General features: G+C 43.6%; 1 protein-coding gene across 1 annotated transcript in view; it reads left to right on the forward strand.

The window, feature by feature from the left end:
* The window catches only part of LOC311229258 (myosin light chain kinase, smooth muscle-like), a gene marked incomplete at both ends in the record, with an annotated part of 244583 nt that overhangs the window by 90435 nt on the left and 136648 nt on the right, over positions 1-17500 (forward strand). The window contains 3 exon segments of the mRNA XM_084315325.1: positions 2834-2838; positions 3244-3360; positions 15708-15770. Coding sequence (XP_084171451.1) covers positions 2834-2838; positions 3244-3360; positions 15708-15770 — 185 coding nt within the window.

Raw genomic sequence — 17500 nt, forward strand, 5'->3', positions numbered from 1 at the left:
GATACTCCCACACCTACACACACATAGTATGCATACACAAACACACATATGCACACACACACATATTATGCATACACAAACACACATATGCACACACACACACACACGCGCGCGCGCGCGCGCACACACACACACACGCACACACACCACCACACACAGTACCTGCATACATGCACACACACACAGACATACACACATAGTGATATGTTTATAAGTTTAGCAGTTAAACTTGTTGACGATTAAACTGCAAAGATCAGCTGGGATCAGTATTAGTTAGTAGAGAGAGAGAGAGAGAGAGAGAGAGAGAGAGAGAGAGAGAGAGAGAGAGAGAGAGAGAGAGAGAGAGAGAGAGAGAGAGAGAGAGAGAGAGAGAGAGAGAGAGGACAAAGTCCACCAGATTATTATTGGCATATGGAAACGGATCACTTTACATAGGGGAAACACACACACTCACACTCACACTCACACGCACACACACACACACACACACACACACACACACACACACACACACAGGGGGACAGCCGTTGTTATCCCAGTTGAGTCGGTCCTTCTAATGGTTCCTGACTCACCCAGACCTACTGATCTGTTTACTGCCTGCTATTTATACTGCCTGCCGTGTGTGTGTGCTTTACTGCATGCATATCTTGTGTGTGTGTGTGTGTGTGTGTGTGTGTGTGTGTGTGCGTGTGCGTGTGTGTGTGTGTGTGTGTGTGTGTGTGTAGCCACCGCAGGGCACCAGAGTCTAATGGTGACCAGACCAGTAGGTAGGTTAGCCACCGCAGGGCACCAGAGTAATAGGATTACAGCCCGGCCTGGGTGTTGATTTTATCACAGCAGAGATTTATAACTTCATTCATAATTATGATGCATTATTTTCATTGTTCATTGTTATACGTTTTTATAAAAGTGTCTGATAAGCATGATGAGTATGCCTTTGATATCAGCCATGATAAGTACTGATAAGTATGCCTTTGTTGTTTTATAGCGTTATAAGGGTTAGTTTATAGCCTTCCTATTTGTAAACATTTCATTTGAATGGCCTACGACGTGATATTCCCATAATACTAGCTATTTTTAGCCCTGTCAACCATTGTTAAGCAGCCTCCTAAAACGACTGCAGTTATGAAACTCCTGATCGAAATGGAAGGAATAAATAAAACAGATTCACAATATTTATTTATCCTAAACCCAATATTTTCAAGGGACATTCTTCTGGAGTGTCTGTGTGCCATGTATTTGGAGACCAACAGCAAATAAACTAAAGTGCACATTTACATTTACATTTAAACTAATGTGCACCAGTCAGTGTTTTGTGTGTTCTTTAATTTACTAACAACATTTCTTCATCAAAGTTCATACAATGTAGATATGTTGGGTTTTAGTTGCTTCTGCACGCGTCTCCCATAGGCTTCAATATAATTGCCACCAATGTCTGGCACCAAGCAGCTGTAATGTGACCCTTCCTTCTTATTTAGTTGCCTTGGCTGCAGCAGGAAGTACACTTGAGTCAATTTAGAATGTTTATGTTGTCAAGTCGAAACGGTGAAACTCAACGCAAAGGTCAATGCAGTTATCACTGGTTTACATTGGATTTCAAGCTCTACTGGCAAAATCTCTATAATTCAATTTCAAAAGCCTGACGTTTTTTTTATTCAGTTGTGAAAAAAGCTAAAAAGCAAAAACCTTAATTTTGTGTGAATTTCCCCTTTTAATAGACTGGAATTCCACAGAAAAGCTCATTTCTAACTGTGCAGTATATCGCATTGGGGTTCTTATGAGTTTGTTCATTGATCCAGCTGACCATTTATCAATATTCGATTTTGGTCATAATATATGGGTAAAACTAGCTAGTCTAAATAGTACCAAACAGTGTCTTTCATCAAAGACAAGCCTTGGCTGAACCCCAGCATGTGTTCAACAGTGTAGTTCCATGCACTGCAGATGTGTAGATAATATACAGTATACGTAGATATAGTTGCTAAATGCAGTTTTCAGTGGCAGCCATATTAGCACTGCAGTCCAGCTCCATGTCTGCTGCCTAGCTACATGTGATTTGTTTGTCAGCGGATCTGTAGAACTTTTGGCATCTCAACGTGGTTGTTATGGGGGACGTTGTAACAAACAGTACCCCCCCCCACACACACACACACACACACACACACACACACACGCACACGCACACGCACACTCACCTCAGCCCAGCACATACTGTATATTGCATTTTCACAGGGCCTAATTTCAATGTGTATATATATATATATCATTATTAACAACACACATGTCCTCTCTCTCTCCAGGTGGACTGTGTTCTCTGACCACATGTCCTCTCTCTCTCCAGGTGGACTGTGTTCTCTGACCACATGTCCTCTCTCTCTCCAGGTGGACTGTGTTCTCTGACCACATGTCCTCTCTCTCTCCAGGTGGACTGTGTTCTCTGACCACATGTCCTCTCTCTCTCCAGGTGGACTGTGTTCTCTGACCACATGTCCTCTCTCTCTCCAGGTGGACTGTGTTCTCTGACCACATGTCCTCTCTCTCTCCAGGTGGACTGTGTTCTCTGACCACATGTCCTCTCTCTCTCCAGGTGGACTGTGTTCTCTGACCACATGTCCTCTCTCTCTCCAGGTGGACTGTGTTCTCTGACCACATGTCCTCTCTCTCTCCAGGTGGACTGTGTTCTCTGACCACATGTCCTCTCTCTCTCCAGGTGGACTGTGTTCTCTGACCACATGTCCTCTCTCTCTCCAGGTGGACTGTGTTCTCTGACCACATGTCCTCTCTCTCTCCAGGTGGACTGTGTTCTCTGACCACATGTCCTCTCTCTCTCCAGGTGGAGTGTGTTCTCTGACCACATGTCCTCTCTCTCTCCAGGTGGACTGTGTTCTCTGACCACATGTCCTCTCTCTCTCCAGGTGGACTGTGTTCTCTGACCACATGTCCTCTCTCTCTCCAGGTGGACTGTGTTCTCTGACCACATGTCCTCTCTCTCTCCAGGTGGACTGTGTTCTCTGACCACATGTCCTCTCTCTCTCCAGGTGGACTGTGTTCTCTGACCACATGTCCTCTCTCTCTCCAGGTGGACTGTGTTCTCTGACCACATGTCCTCTCTCTCTCCAGGTGGACTGTGTTCTCTGACCACATGTCCTCTCTCTCTCCAGGTGGACTGTGTTCTCTGACCACATGTCCTCTCTCTCTCCAGGTGGACTGTGTTCTCTGACCACATGTCCTCTCTCTCTCCAGGTGGACTGTGTTCTCTGACCATAGCCAAAGCCTTACCAGAGGACGAAGGCCAGTACAGGTGCAGGTCTGAGACCTCAGCAGGGAAGGCTGAATGCTCCTGTATGGTGCTGGTGGATGGTAAGCTGTTATTTATCTATATATAAGATAAGATGATAAGATGATCCTTTATTAATCCCCTTGGGGAAATTCGGGTGTCAAAGCAGCATGGGGGGGGGGGGGGGGGGGGGGGATACAGGGTGGGGGATGCATAGCTTCACAGTCCTATCATTACACCTGGGTAAAACAGAGTCCATTCTCTTCGGATCAAATAACAAACTCAGCAAGACTAACGGCTTATCAGTTAGAGTGGGTGACACTATTGTCACAAGGAAAGATGAAATCACATATCTGAGTTCCATCCTAGAGGCTAATCTTTCCTGTGACAAAATGGCAACCAATGTAATAAAAAAAAGTCAACCAAAGAACAAGATTCTTGTACCGGATCTCCTCTCTGGTAAACAAGAATACCCTGAAGACTCTGGCAGGAGCACTCATTCAAGGGTACTACGACTATGCTTGCACCTCATGGTACCAAAGCACCTCAAAGGCGCTAAAAACAAAATTACAAACATCTCAAAACAAACTGACTACTGCTTGACCTTACTCCTAGAACCCACCTCACCCCTGCATACTTTGACAACCTAGGATGGCAGTACAGAGTACAGCAACTTGCAATGGGCCTGGTCTACAAGATACACTACACGACCAAGGTACCCATGTACATGTCAAAATACTTCCCAAAGGTCAGTGAATACCACGATCACAACACCAGAGGGAGCTCCACAAATCATGTTAAACCCAGATTCGGCTCAAACAAGGGACTAAACACGTTTCGCAATTATGCAACATCAATGTGGAACGCCCCTACCCACAGCTGTAAAGGAATGTGAATCACTACCCACTTTCAAAACCACTCTCAAAGAACACCTACGGGAGACTGCAATTCTAAACTGGCCCCTGTAAATGTCCTAACCCAACCCCGCAGTAAATGACCAAGTATGGTTTCGTCAATATTCCAATGTACAGTTTTGCTTGTACATGTCATATATGTTATGATGAATTGAAAATGGGGAACCCTGATGTAAACAAGACGAAAGTCTTTCTCTGGTCTGCATCCCCTTAACAATTGTATGTATTGAGCTGTACTGTACTGTACCCATTCTGCAATCTGTTAATAAAGTTTTCAATCAATCAATCAATCAATCAATCAAACCTATACAGTCCAGTATCTATATACACTATAGATACACTATAAAATATAAATACAAATACAATATAATGTAAAAAAGAACAAAACACAAGATAGTCCAGTGATAAGAGTCCAGTGATATGAGTCTCTAGTGCAAAATACAAGATAGACAGTACGGTGATGTGAGTCTCTAGTTCTCAAGTCCGGAGTTCTGACAGTGATAGTTCTGGCAGCCGATCCGGCCGTCCAAGCCCTTTGTTGTAGAGCCTGATGGCTGCCGGTATAAAGGACCGGCCCAGGCGGTTTGTGGTGTGTATATATATATATGTATATGTATATTAGAGCTGGGAGGTATACCAAATACCAAAATGGTATACCAAATATGAAAGTATACCATCTTGGAAATAACAATTTACCCGCGACTGCATTGGACTGCATATAGTTAGCTATAAATAACAACATTAAGGATTTGATTATGGATTTTAAGAATCTAAAGGCAGAGTTTTTTTTGTGTAAATGCGTTGGCCAGGTCTTGCTCGAAAAAGAGATCATTGATCTCAAGTGACTAGACCTGGTAAAATAAAGGTTAAAAAATTATGCCCCGAACTGTGGTGGTTGAACCGAACGGTTCAGATTCTTTACATCCCTAGTATGTATGTGCTTGGCCCTGCATGTGGCGCAGGTGTCATTCCTGCCCGGACAGTTGGCCTCAGACAGCCCCTCTCCTCACATTGTCTTCCTACATTTTGGAAGCCGTTTTGTGTTGATTCATGTGGTTCAAGTGTATCTGCAAATAGACCTAAAATACATCTAAAACCTTCAAAATATACCTAAGATATACCTAAAATACCTATAAAACCCTCAAAATATACCTTAACATGAGGTATGTTAACCCTTTCACTACCACATTACAGAAGGTTAACCGTCTGTAGTGTGGTAGTGAAAGGGTTAACCTTATGTAGTGTGGTAGTGAAAGGGTTAACCTTCTGTAGTGTGGTAGTGAAAGGGTTAACACGTCATATAACTTTAGCCACCTCTAAAAACCTGTTACTGGATTTTGCAGTGGAATGGCAATATTATGCCTTTCCAGTGTTTTACCTACTCTGCCACTGCACAGAAATTAGGCATTTCATTTCCTGTCAAAAGTGGTTACCAGGCAGCCATGCCGGAAGAAAGACTACTACACAAACATCCCGTACAAGGCCTCTGATTGTTTTTTAAAATGGTTCCTCCGTCGTGCCATAATCCTGCCTTCTGGTTCTTCAAACACTGGATTATGTCAGAGTGGAGCAGTTTCAGAGAAGAGAAATGATAGAATGGATACAGCACAGCCTCCTAACAGCAGGGCTAGCTTCAGAACGGATACAGCACAGCCTCCTAACAGCAGGGCTAGCTTCAGAACGGATACAGCACAGCCTTCTAACAGCAGGGCTAGCTTCAGAACGGATACAGCACAGCCTCCTAACAGCAGGCCTAGCTTCAGAACGGATACAGCACAGCCTCCTAACAGCAGGGCCCCGTTCCCCGTACCTGGATAACTGAGTTAGCCGGATAACTTTCGGTCAAGTCTGACTTAAGCCGGACCTTCCCATTCCCCGAAGCTGGATTGTTTAAATCACCATGACAACAGATCAAAAAGTTTGAGCCTGGTCGAGAGCAGGCTTAAATTCAGTTAGCCGGATGAACCATGGCCACGCTCCCGCAAAGAAGTGACAGCTCGTTTCCTGAAATGATTCTCACAGTCTAGATCCCATTATACCATTCTGAATTACGTTTCTGTGCTTCGTTTTCCTAGAGGGGGCTTTTGAAATGTATAATAATAGAACTAAATGCTGATAATAAATCATATTGAGCCTATAGATTTACTTTGTCCTAAATAAAATAATGCACGTCATATACGGCGCTCGGAGTCGCGATACACGCTGCATGTGGTTATTTTAATAACGGCTCATTGCAAATGTGAATCCCGCAGGGATATTTTTAATTAATGAAACCTATCGGCCGTTTGGCTCTGATTAGTTTCATATATTAATCTCCGCTGTAGATTTGCTTAACGGAGCGCCGGATTGTGTTTCATTCAAGCATAAAATTGAAGTGTCTATGCAGGGATTGTGGTTTTTGTGTGATATTGTAACTGGGATTAAAATGTCTGATGAGATGCGCTGTTTGACGGATTTGAGAAATTGAATGAGCCGTTGACGTCACATTAATGCATTTGAGAATAAAGAGATAAAACTTCATTTTTTGGTAAGAAAAATATTCTAAACACGGGTCTCTCGTCCATTAATGCATAAACAATGAGTATATCACGTCTGGCACAGTGGCGCAGCGGCTAGTGCTGAATCCTGGCAACCGGGCGACCGGTGTTCGAAACCCCGTGTTTCCAATATAATTTTTTTGGAATATAATATTAATGATTATACGCAAAAGTAGCCTAGTTTTAAGTTAAAATATTATAAATCTACATGCATTGAGGATGTCATTCTTTATATAGCTCTCAACGTGCACCAAATTGAATTATTCCTACATTGCAAAAAGAAGGAAAAGACTAGGAGAAGTGGGATTCGAACCCGGGCCGCCTGTGTGAAAGTCAAAAGCAGAGACCGTTACACCACAGTGGAGATAAGTAAAAGATCCACCATACATCAATCAATGGGTAAGAGAGCCGTATCCTTATTCTGCATAACAGTTTAACTAATTATTTTCGCTAGCAAGATCTCATTTGATTATCCATTCCATAAACCTACTGCCAGCAGGCAAGTTTAAAGAAATATAATCTGATTGATTGGGGTAATGAGGGACTTAAAATTAGCCTATAGATAACGCATTTAACTTGTCGGCGAGGCGATTGAGCCGTACTGCAACCTGTTAATAAAGTTTTAAATCAATTAATCAATCAATGCCGTTAGAAAATCAGGATCTCTGCTATCGATACGTGATGGCTTTTCAACTGAAGCGGCGCACGCACTTATCCTGGGTCTCAAGTCTGGTTTGAGTTAACGAGACTGAATCCACCTTCGAGGAACAGGAAAATCCCGGCTTCAAACATCGGGTTAACTGAATCTGGATAATGGGACTCTTGATCGACTTAGTTGAACCAGGTACGGGGAATAGGGCCCAGGCCTAGCTTCAGAACGGATACAGCACAGCCTCCTAACAGCAGGCCTAGCTTCAGAACGGATACAGCACAGCCTCCTAACAGCAGGCCTAGCTTCAGAACGGATACAGCACAGCCTCCTAACAGCAGGGCTAGCTTCAGAACGGATACAGCACAGCCTCCTAACAGCAGGGCTAGCTTCAGCATCCTAACAGATCAGTGGTTCTAAAGAGGTTTCAGCAAACCCCCTATTTGTCTCCTCCATTCAAATGTATTAGCATCTGAACGAATAACGTCCAACACAGGTCCTTTGTCCCCGCGCAATGTTGCTCCTAATTGAAGTATACTGTATGAATCCCTTGTCACAAGGTTGGAAATAGCGTTGTATTCAACGTTGATTCTGTGATACAGCGTTTGTTTTTTGAGAGAAATCTTCTTGTGTACTCCTTGCTGTACTCACACATACCCCTCAGGGTACACATACTCCCATCCTTTTTCTTTCTCCCTCCAACCCTCCTCTTACCAGGCTACGGAGACAGCACTGGTAGGTCTTGGTGGAACTTCCTGCAATTAGAAAGAATCAACACAGATTAGAATAGAGCCTGGAGGGCTGAACCAGCGCCCTGAATCGCCCACTCCTTCCCCTTTCTCCAGCATCCGATAATAATAATTCAATTCAAATGGTTCAGGGATCTGGTTCTCCTCTCCTCTGAGGATGATTTCAGTAATCTACCAGCTCTCATCTCCTCTGAGGATGATTTTAGTAATCTACCTGCTCTCCTATGAGGATGATTTCAGTAATCTACTAGCTCTCTCCAACTGTGGTTCAACACCACCTTTCTTCACTTTTTAAAACTATAGATTAATAAATCAAATGAGTCCCACTTTGTTTGAAAGATCTATTAATAACCTAACTGAGCAGATAAGGTTAGATCATTCAAGTAACGGAAATAGGCCATATTGTTCCCTCCTACCTTCATTCTAAACTACTGTAGCTAGTGTTATGATGCTAACTTTTTAGCTATAACAGTGTCAACAGTGACCTACTGTAAGTTAATAGGACCATCATGGTTTTTAATGTAGAACATTCGTTTACTGGCTCGTATGCTGATACCAAGTCCCCACATGTGACATTAATAATGTAAGAATATTGTTGCTAGGGCAACAGCTTGGGCATAACTGTACTTCCTGTCAGCTATTATATTAGAGCAAACACTGCAACCCTCAATGACATTAGATGGTAATTAGCTAGAAGCTATCCCTCTATATGACATACTACTAGGGTGACCATATTTTGATTTTCAAAAAAGAGGACATGCTGGCCCCAGCCTCAAGATACTTAATGATACTTTGCACAATCGAAGCGGGCATGGCCACCTTCATTTCACTATATGTCTTGTGTATGTATGTGATGAATAAACCTCTTGAATCTTGAATCTCTACTCAAAGTTTACTCAAAGATGCCTTATTGTTTTGACCTCTTAATTAACATGCACCCAGAAAAGCGGGAATTTTTTAACTTGAGGACTGCATACTTTTTTTGCAAAGCTTATCTTTATACGTTATGCTTATAGCACATGCATAAGCCTGGTCTCTTTTGAAAGATAACATTCTGAAGTTACTAATGCAAAAAAGGTTAAATCACTTTTAGTGCTAATGAAATAGAGTAGAATATAGGTCTGAACTTGAGTTGAACTTGTGTACTCACATGTTTCTGTAGTGGTTGCAATATCCCAAATGTAACCACATAACATGCCCAGAAAAGTGGCAATTTGTTTACTTGAACTTGAGGACTGTATACCTTTTTTCTTTGCAAAGCTTATCTTTATACGTTATGCTTATAGCACATGCATAAGCCTGGTCTCTTTTGAAAGATAACATTCTGAAGTTTCTTACACAATAAAGAAAAATCACTTTTAGTGCTAATGAGTAACATAGGGCTGAACTTGAGTTGAACTTGAACTTTTTGTAGTAGTTGCAATATTCCAAAATAATATATATATATATTGTATAAGCTGGAAAACACCACAAATCCATAGCCTGAAGTCTTATGTAGTACAGGTATCCTCTTAGTGCCTCGAAATGGCCTATAGCGCCATCTGAATCAGATGGATAAAGCAATGATTTCAACCAGATTATTTATTCCACAAAATGTATTAATCTGGCTACTAACTGGGGGAGACTGATACATTACAGATAAAGGAATATACAGTGGCAGGATGATTGGTTATGAATGTTGAACAGAGATTCCCAGTTAAACTGGGCATGTGTCAACCCCAGTCCTGTCGCAGCCGCTCAATCAGCAAATGTCCAAACAGGCATTATTTGGACAAACTGACCACATCTCCGATGGATCCTCCAAATTCTGGAAAAGAAGGCTGCATTTCTCGACTGCATTTGAAGGAGCCTTCAAATTGGGACAGCCTTGGTCACACCACTGTGACACAATTCGACGCATGCGGTCTTCAAATGCAGCCTTCGAAGGCTACAACCCCTGAACTGAGACTAGAGCTGGGCGGTTCCTGACTCATCCGGGTTAAAGATATGAATCTTTGTACTGAATCAGGAATCACAAGTCTGCGGTCTCCATTAAACCGGATCCTATGAGTCCTCTGTCTGACTGGCTGGCTGCTGCAGTGCTGTCTGCTAGTAGTACACGCAAAACGGAAAGATTCGTTCAATGACTCGGTTAGCGGACTCACCGGAAGCACTGCAGACTCTGATTCGTTCAAAGATTCTGGTTAGTGATCTCCTGTTAGCGGACTCACCGGAAGCACCGTGGACTCAGTGAACCGGATCACTTTAGTGAGTGACTCAGACTAACCAGAGTCCATACAATTGACCTGATTTACCAGCACTAATTGAGACACAGTTTGTGCATGTGTTTGTAAATTGGCATTGTATGTACGTGAGTCCAGGGAGAATTCTCTAGTGGTAAACTCAGGACTGAGGGTTATCCTACGGTCCCAGGTTCAAATCCACTTGGTTACAACAGTATCTCATGAGGGACAAACTTAGGTTGTCAATACACAACAGAATCGTAATGCTCTTTATTTTTTATTGGAGAGTTGGATCTTATTCAGTATATGAGCATGCAAAAACAATCAGATTTCAGGTTTTGATTGATTGATTGATTGAAAATTGTATTAACAGATTGCAGAATGGGTACAATACAGTACGGCTCAATACACACAATTGTTAAGGGGATGCAGACCAGGGAAAGACTTCCGTCTTGTTTGCATCAGGGTCCCCCATTTTCAATGCATCATATAGGTCAGATTCCTGGGCTCCAGAGTGTCCAACCAACCACCTCCGACGGTCAGACTCCAGACCCCTAATCGCTTCAACTGAATGATAGAATTTATGGAATTTGGAAAAAGGGCAGAAGCGATTCAGGGGTCTGGGTCCAGGCTAGCAAACACCCTGTCCATAATCCACCCTGGACTCACTCACTGTCGAGGGCCCAGCTATAAACACCCAGATCCATAATCCACCCTGGACTCACTCACTGTCGAGGGCCCAGCTATAAACACCCAGATCCATAATCCACCCTGGACTCACTCACTGTCGAGGGCCCTGTTATAAACACCCAGATCCATAATCCACCCTGAACTCACTCACTGTCGAGGGCCCTGTTATAAACACCCAGATCCATAATCCACCCTGAACTCACTCACTGTCGAGGGCCCTGCTGCTATAAACACCCAGATCCATAATCCACCCTGAACTCACTCACTGTCGAGGGCCCTGTTATAAACACCCAGATCCATAATCCACCCTGAACTCACTCACTGTCGAGGGACCTGCTATAAACACCCAGATCCATAATCCACCCTGGACTCACTCACTGTCGAGGGCCCTCCTGCTATAAACACCCAGATCCATAATCCACCCTGAACTCACTCACTGTCGAGGGTCCTGCTATAAACACCCAGATCCATAATCCACCCTGAACTCACTCACTGTCCAGCTATAAACACCCAGATCCATAATCCACCCTGGACTCACTCACTGTCGAGGGCCCTGCTGCTATAAACACCCAGATCCATAATCCACCCTGAACTCACTCACTGTCGAGGACCCTGCTATAAACACCCAGATCCATAATCCACCCTGAACTCACTCACTGTCGAGGGCCCGGCTATAAACACCCAGATCCATAATCCACCCTGGACTCACTCACTGCTATAAACACCCAGATTCCCGCATTTCTCCGACCTGTCCACCCTTGAGAGGGGCCCTTAAATTATTGTAAGGCCTAACAAAAATAATGGTTGGTTTCAGGTTGCCGACCGACCCTGCCGATTTAGGTGCGACCCAATATATTTTATGAGTTTAAAAAAAAAATTATATATTAAAAAAAAAAAAAATCTTTATTTTTTTTTTTTTTTTTTTTTTTTAGAATAAAGTTTCATAGAAATCTTAGTCAAACATTTAGTATTATGGATATTAAACATGCTGGCAGAGTACATGCATCCATGTTGTTGTGAACATTTTAACCCTTTCACTGCCACACGACAGCCGGTTAACCCTTTCACTGTGACAATACAGAAGGTTAGCCCTTTACTATCACACAACCGACGGCGATGCTCCATCATTAGCATCATTAGCTCCGCATCCGCGGAGCTAATGATGCTAATGATGGAGCATCGCCGTCGGTTGTGTGATAGTAAAGGGCTAACCTTCTGTCGTGTGGCAGTGAAAGGGTTAATTAAATAAAGAAATTCCCTATCCATAGTCGCCGTGGGAAAGAATAAAAAAAAAATTAAAAAATTCCCTACCTACCCATGGCCAAACTGACAACCAACCTGAAACCAACTATTATTTTTGTTAGGCCTAAGGTTCCATTTACTGTAGAGTTACTCCAATACCAATGCAATACTGAGCTGATGATGGGACATGCCAAGTGTGTCCTTAATACTGTCTCCTTTCCTCATATGCTGAGTTTTTAAGGAGTTTTCCATAGTAATATTTAAATGGAAATGACAGATATTTTCAGAATTCATATGTTATTCCTCTGGTCTAAGATGGAATAACTAAGAATATTAGTAAAGACAAAGACTCTCCCAAATCCAAAAACTAGAGTACACTCAGATGTGCGATGTCATCAGGTACAAAGTCTGAAGCTGCTCCGTAGACAATCAATTGGGAGATATGGGATGAGAACTGAGAACACTACTATAGAACAGTTTCATTTAATTTTTATTTCAAACCTTCAAACTCAAAAGGCAACTGGGTTTTCCCTCATTTACAGTCACGTTGAGTGTAGATACAGAAATAAGCATAAAGCATATAAAATCACACAGACTATAAAATCCTAACAATAAGCAAAGCTGGGTGGCGCAGCGGACATTGCGCTCGTCACCAACGCAAGAGACACCGGGTTCGACTCCGGCTGTCGGCGTTGCCTCCGGCTTGGGCCGGCCGTCATACTAACTCAATTGGCTGAGTTAGCGGGTGGAAGTCGATGGGTGGTAATCTGGACGTTGTGGACAGCGACTCCTACTGGTCGTTTGGGGGACGCCTGCACAGCAGAGACAGGAAATGGTGGGGGTAGTGTGAGCCTCCCACACGTTACACCTCGCCAATGAGAGTCCGCGCTGGCAGGTGAAAAGATGTGACAGGCTGCCTCCTCGTGTATTGGAGGGGACACGTGATGCAAGGCTTCTATCCTCCCTACAACCGGCCAGTGGGGGGCATATGCGAGCAACGTTCAAGACAGGGGAGGGAAGAATTGGCACAGTGGAATTGGGATGGGAGAAAAATTGAAAAAGGGGAGAAAAAGTGGATAAAAAAAAACAATAAGCAAAGCAAGGATAACAAATCAATTAAAACATGTACAACTTGATTGACAAAGGTTGGAGATCAAGGTCTTAAACTCTGCAACAGAGGGGATAATCTCAAGCTTTTTTTTTTATCCACTTTTTCTCCCATTTTCTATATTTTCCTCCCATCCCAATTTCGTATCGTCCAATTCAACCCTCCCCTGTCACGAACGCTGTTTCTTGCCTCCCACAAGCCGGCTGCAATGTGGACTAAGTCATACATAGCACAAGTCCCCTCCGGTACTTGAGGTAACAGCAGTCGCATCTTTTCACCTGTGCAGCTCGATCTCTCAGTGGCGAGGAGTAACGCTCACGCTGCCCCCGACACTTCCTGATTCTACTGCGCAGGCGCACCAACCGACCTGTAGGAGTCGCTGTCCACAACGCCCGATCCCCACCCATCAGTTTCCCACCCCCTAATACGGCCAATGTGTATTAGTACGGACGACCAGCTAAACTGAAAGCAATGTGGAGCGCTGGGATCGAACAGGCGATCCCAGCGTCTCCGCATTCGTGGCGAGCGCCTTGCCCACTACGCCACGTAGCCGCCCGGATAATCTCAAGCTTTAAGGACTGGAGTTGGAGTTCATTCCATGAGCTAGGGGCATCATAGAAAAAAAACACATTTACCCTGTTCTGATCAAACTCAGGGGACCTTAAAGGGGAACTATCTTATAAATGGCCTTTTCCAGTGTTTAGCATTGTTTTCTAGCAATGTGGGGTTCCGCGCCGTGGAAATGGCAGCAGTGATACACATACGTTGTCTCAAGACTTAGTCCTGCATGTATCAACAAATGCGCATGTTGGTGTGAGATTTATGTGTGCCATTATTACTATCAAGTGTAATAATTGTGGAATATTACTATAATGAGCTGTATGTGTATGAACCAAGCATCTCACTGTAATGTATCTGTACTTTATTCGTGACAATAAACTAATACTAATACTACTATCAACACTATCTATGTCGCAAATAAAATATTTTGCGCATTCTTCCAGTTCAGATGAGACAAGGTCCTCCCCCACTGAACCAAGCCATTCTGATTTGACTGGTTCGCTGACGTGAATTAGGCACTCATCTGCATATCTCAGCCCCTGGTTGTAGCCACCGCCCACAATCAACAATTCGCTCAACAACGGAGCTAGTGGAAATAATGCGAAGGCGGTTTTAGACAGACAGACACTTGCACTTCCCCAAAAGAGAGAAAAAGAGAGAGAGAGAGGGAGCGAGAGAGAGAGAGAGGGAGAGACAGATAGAGAGAGGGAGAGAGAGAGGCTCATACGGAGTGATCTCTCCTCTGTCTCTCCCCGAGTCCCCCTGCATCGCGACTCTAAGCGCACATGCACGCTCTCTATCTCTCTCTCTCCTCTCTCTCTCCCTCTCTATCTCTCTCTCCCTCTCTCTATCTGTCTCTCTCTCTCTCTCCCTTTCTATCTCTCTCTCCCTCTATATCTCTCTCTCTCTCGCTCGTTCTCTCTCTCGCTCTCTCTGTATCAGCACTCGCGTCACGTCAACTTGTTGCAAAATATACTCACAGGGGTATATAGTGTCATTTGAAACGAGTTACCAATGCATTGTCCCGTGGGATTATGCCCCCCCCCCCCCCGCGGCGAAATTAATTAGTCTCCCTCTCTATCGCTCTATCTCTCTCTCCCCTAAGTCTGCTCAAAGCGCATTGCTAGTATGGGCTTAGGTTACAACATTCCATCCATTCCAATAAGGGCCTTAAAAATGAACAAATACCAATGTTTGTTGCGCCTCTCTGTCAGAGAGAGCCTACCAACCTTCTCATAAAGGACACAGTGAGTGTCGGATCTATCATTAGTGATGAATCTGAGGGCAGAGTGATAGAGTCCAAGGATTTAAGGGTTGAGTTAGTTGGGTATAAAAACTCAAAAACAAACATTCTGTGGGTCCATCAGTCTCTCATTCATCGTCTATGGAGCAGCTCCAGACTTTATACCTGATGACATCACAAGTTTGATTCTTACTCCTCTGGTTTCTGGCTTTACGAGAGAGTAGCTCATGTTCATGCATTTTGATAGAACTTTCCTAGACCCTGGAAATAACGGTATTGTTAAGTGATGTTCCCCTTTAATAGAACATAATGGATGAAGACTAATGTTTCCATGTATGGTTTTATAAAGGATGTTCTGGTTATTTGCTGACGCACAGATACATTATGTTTATGAACAGATATCTGATGTTATGTCCCTTTGATCTGACAAATCTTTATTTTTTTCCCATCTATCCATCTATCCATCTATCCATCTATCCATCTATCTATCTATCTATCTATATATCGCTCTCCAGACCCAACAGAGAACTCGACAGCAGACAAGAAGGTTAAGAAGGCGACCACCCCAACCTCTGAGAGTGAGTTTCCAAAATATGTTCTCTCCACTGTTGCTTTGTCCCAATAAGGAGCTGCAGCGTGGGACAGTGATGTGTTTCCCACTGGTTGCTCTGCCTCGCAGCTGCAAGCACACACACACACACACACACACACACACACACACACACACACACACACACACACACACACACACACACACACACACACACACACACACACACACACACACACACACACACATACACACACACTCACACACAAAACGAGACACACACACAAAACGAGACACACACACATACACACACATTATATTATATGTGAGATCCATACAGTGGACTTCATACAGAATCAACACCAGTAGTGTGACAGGAACACTGTTAGCTTTAGTTGATAAAACATATCGCCTCACAGCCCTGCTGTTACTGTAATGTATATAAACTAGGGCTGTCAATCGATTACATATTTAATCACGATTAATCACACTCGCAATTATATCTGTTGAAAATGTACCTTAAAGTGAAAAGTGTTACTCGTATCAACATGGGAGTGGACATATATGCTTGATTTATGCAAATGTTGTTTATTAAATAAAATGAATAACCAAAATTACAGATAGTGTCCAGAAAAACAAAGGTACTGCCCTTACTGTAGCATACAATAAATATGCTGCATGACATGGAAAAGCTCAGGTTCTTTGTTGAGGCAGTAGGAAGGCTGAGGGGGAGACAGAGTAGGAGAGACACAGGAGAGATGGTTCTTTATTGAGACAGTAGGAAGGCTGAGGGGGAGACAGAGTAGGAGAGACACAGGAGAGATGGTTCTTTATTGGGATAATAGGAAGTCTGAGAGGGAGACAGAGTAGAGGAGACACAGGAGAGAAGGTTCTTTACTGAGACAGTAGGAATGCTGAGGGGGAGACAGAGTAGAGGAGACACAGGAGAGAAGGTTCTTTATTGAGACAGTAGGAAGTCTGAGAGGGACACAGAGTAGGAGAGACACAAGAGAGAAGGTTCTTTATTGAGACAGTAGGAAGTCTGAGAGGGAGACAGAGTAGAGGAGACACAGGAGAGAAGGTTCTTTATTGAGACAGTAGGAAGGCTGAGAGGGAGACAGAGTAGAGGAGACACAGGAGAGAAGGTTCTTTATTGAGACAGTAGGAAGGCTGAGATGGAGACAGAGTAGAGGAGACACAGGAGAGAAGGTTCTTTATTGAGACAGTAGGAAGGCTGAGATGGAGACAGAGTAGAGGAGACACAGGAGAGAAGGTTCTTTATTGAGACAGTAGGAAGGCTGAGATGGAGACAGAGTAGAGGAGACACAAGAGAGAAGGTTCTTTATTGAGACAGTAGGAAGGCTGAGATGGAGACAGAGTAGAGGAGACACAGGAGAGAAGGTTCTTTATTGAGACAGTAGGAAGGCTGAGAGGGAGACAGAGTAGAGGAGACACAGGAGAGAAGGTTCTTTATTGAGACAGTAGGAAGGCTGAGATGGAGACAGAGTAGAGGAGACACAGGAGAGAAGGTTCTTTATTGAGACAGTAGGAAGGCTGAGATGGAGACAGAGTAGAGGAGACACAGGAGAGAAGGTTATTGAGATGGTAGTCTAATAGTAATTCTACAGTAGTTCTGTGGGTCAGTATAGACCAGGTGGTAGTCTAATAGTAATTCTACAGTAGTTCTGTGGGTCAGTATGGACCAGGTGGTAGTCTAATAGTAATTCTACAGTAGTTCTGTGGGTCAGTATAGACCAG

Source organism: Notolepis coatsorum, assembly GCF_963971535.1.
Source record: "Notolepis coatsorum genome assembly, chromosome: 5".
NCBI lineage: Eukaryota > Metazoa > Chordata > Actinopteri > Aulopiformes > Paralepididae > Notolepis > Notolepis coatsorum.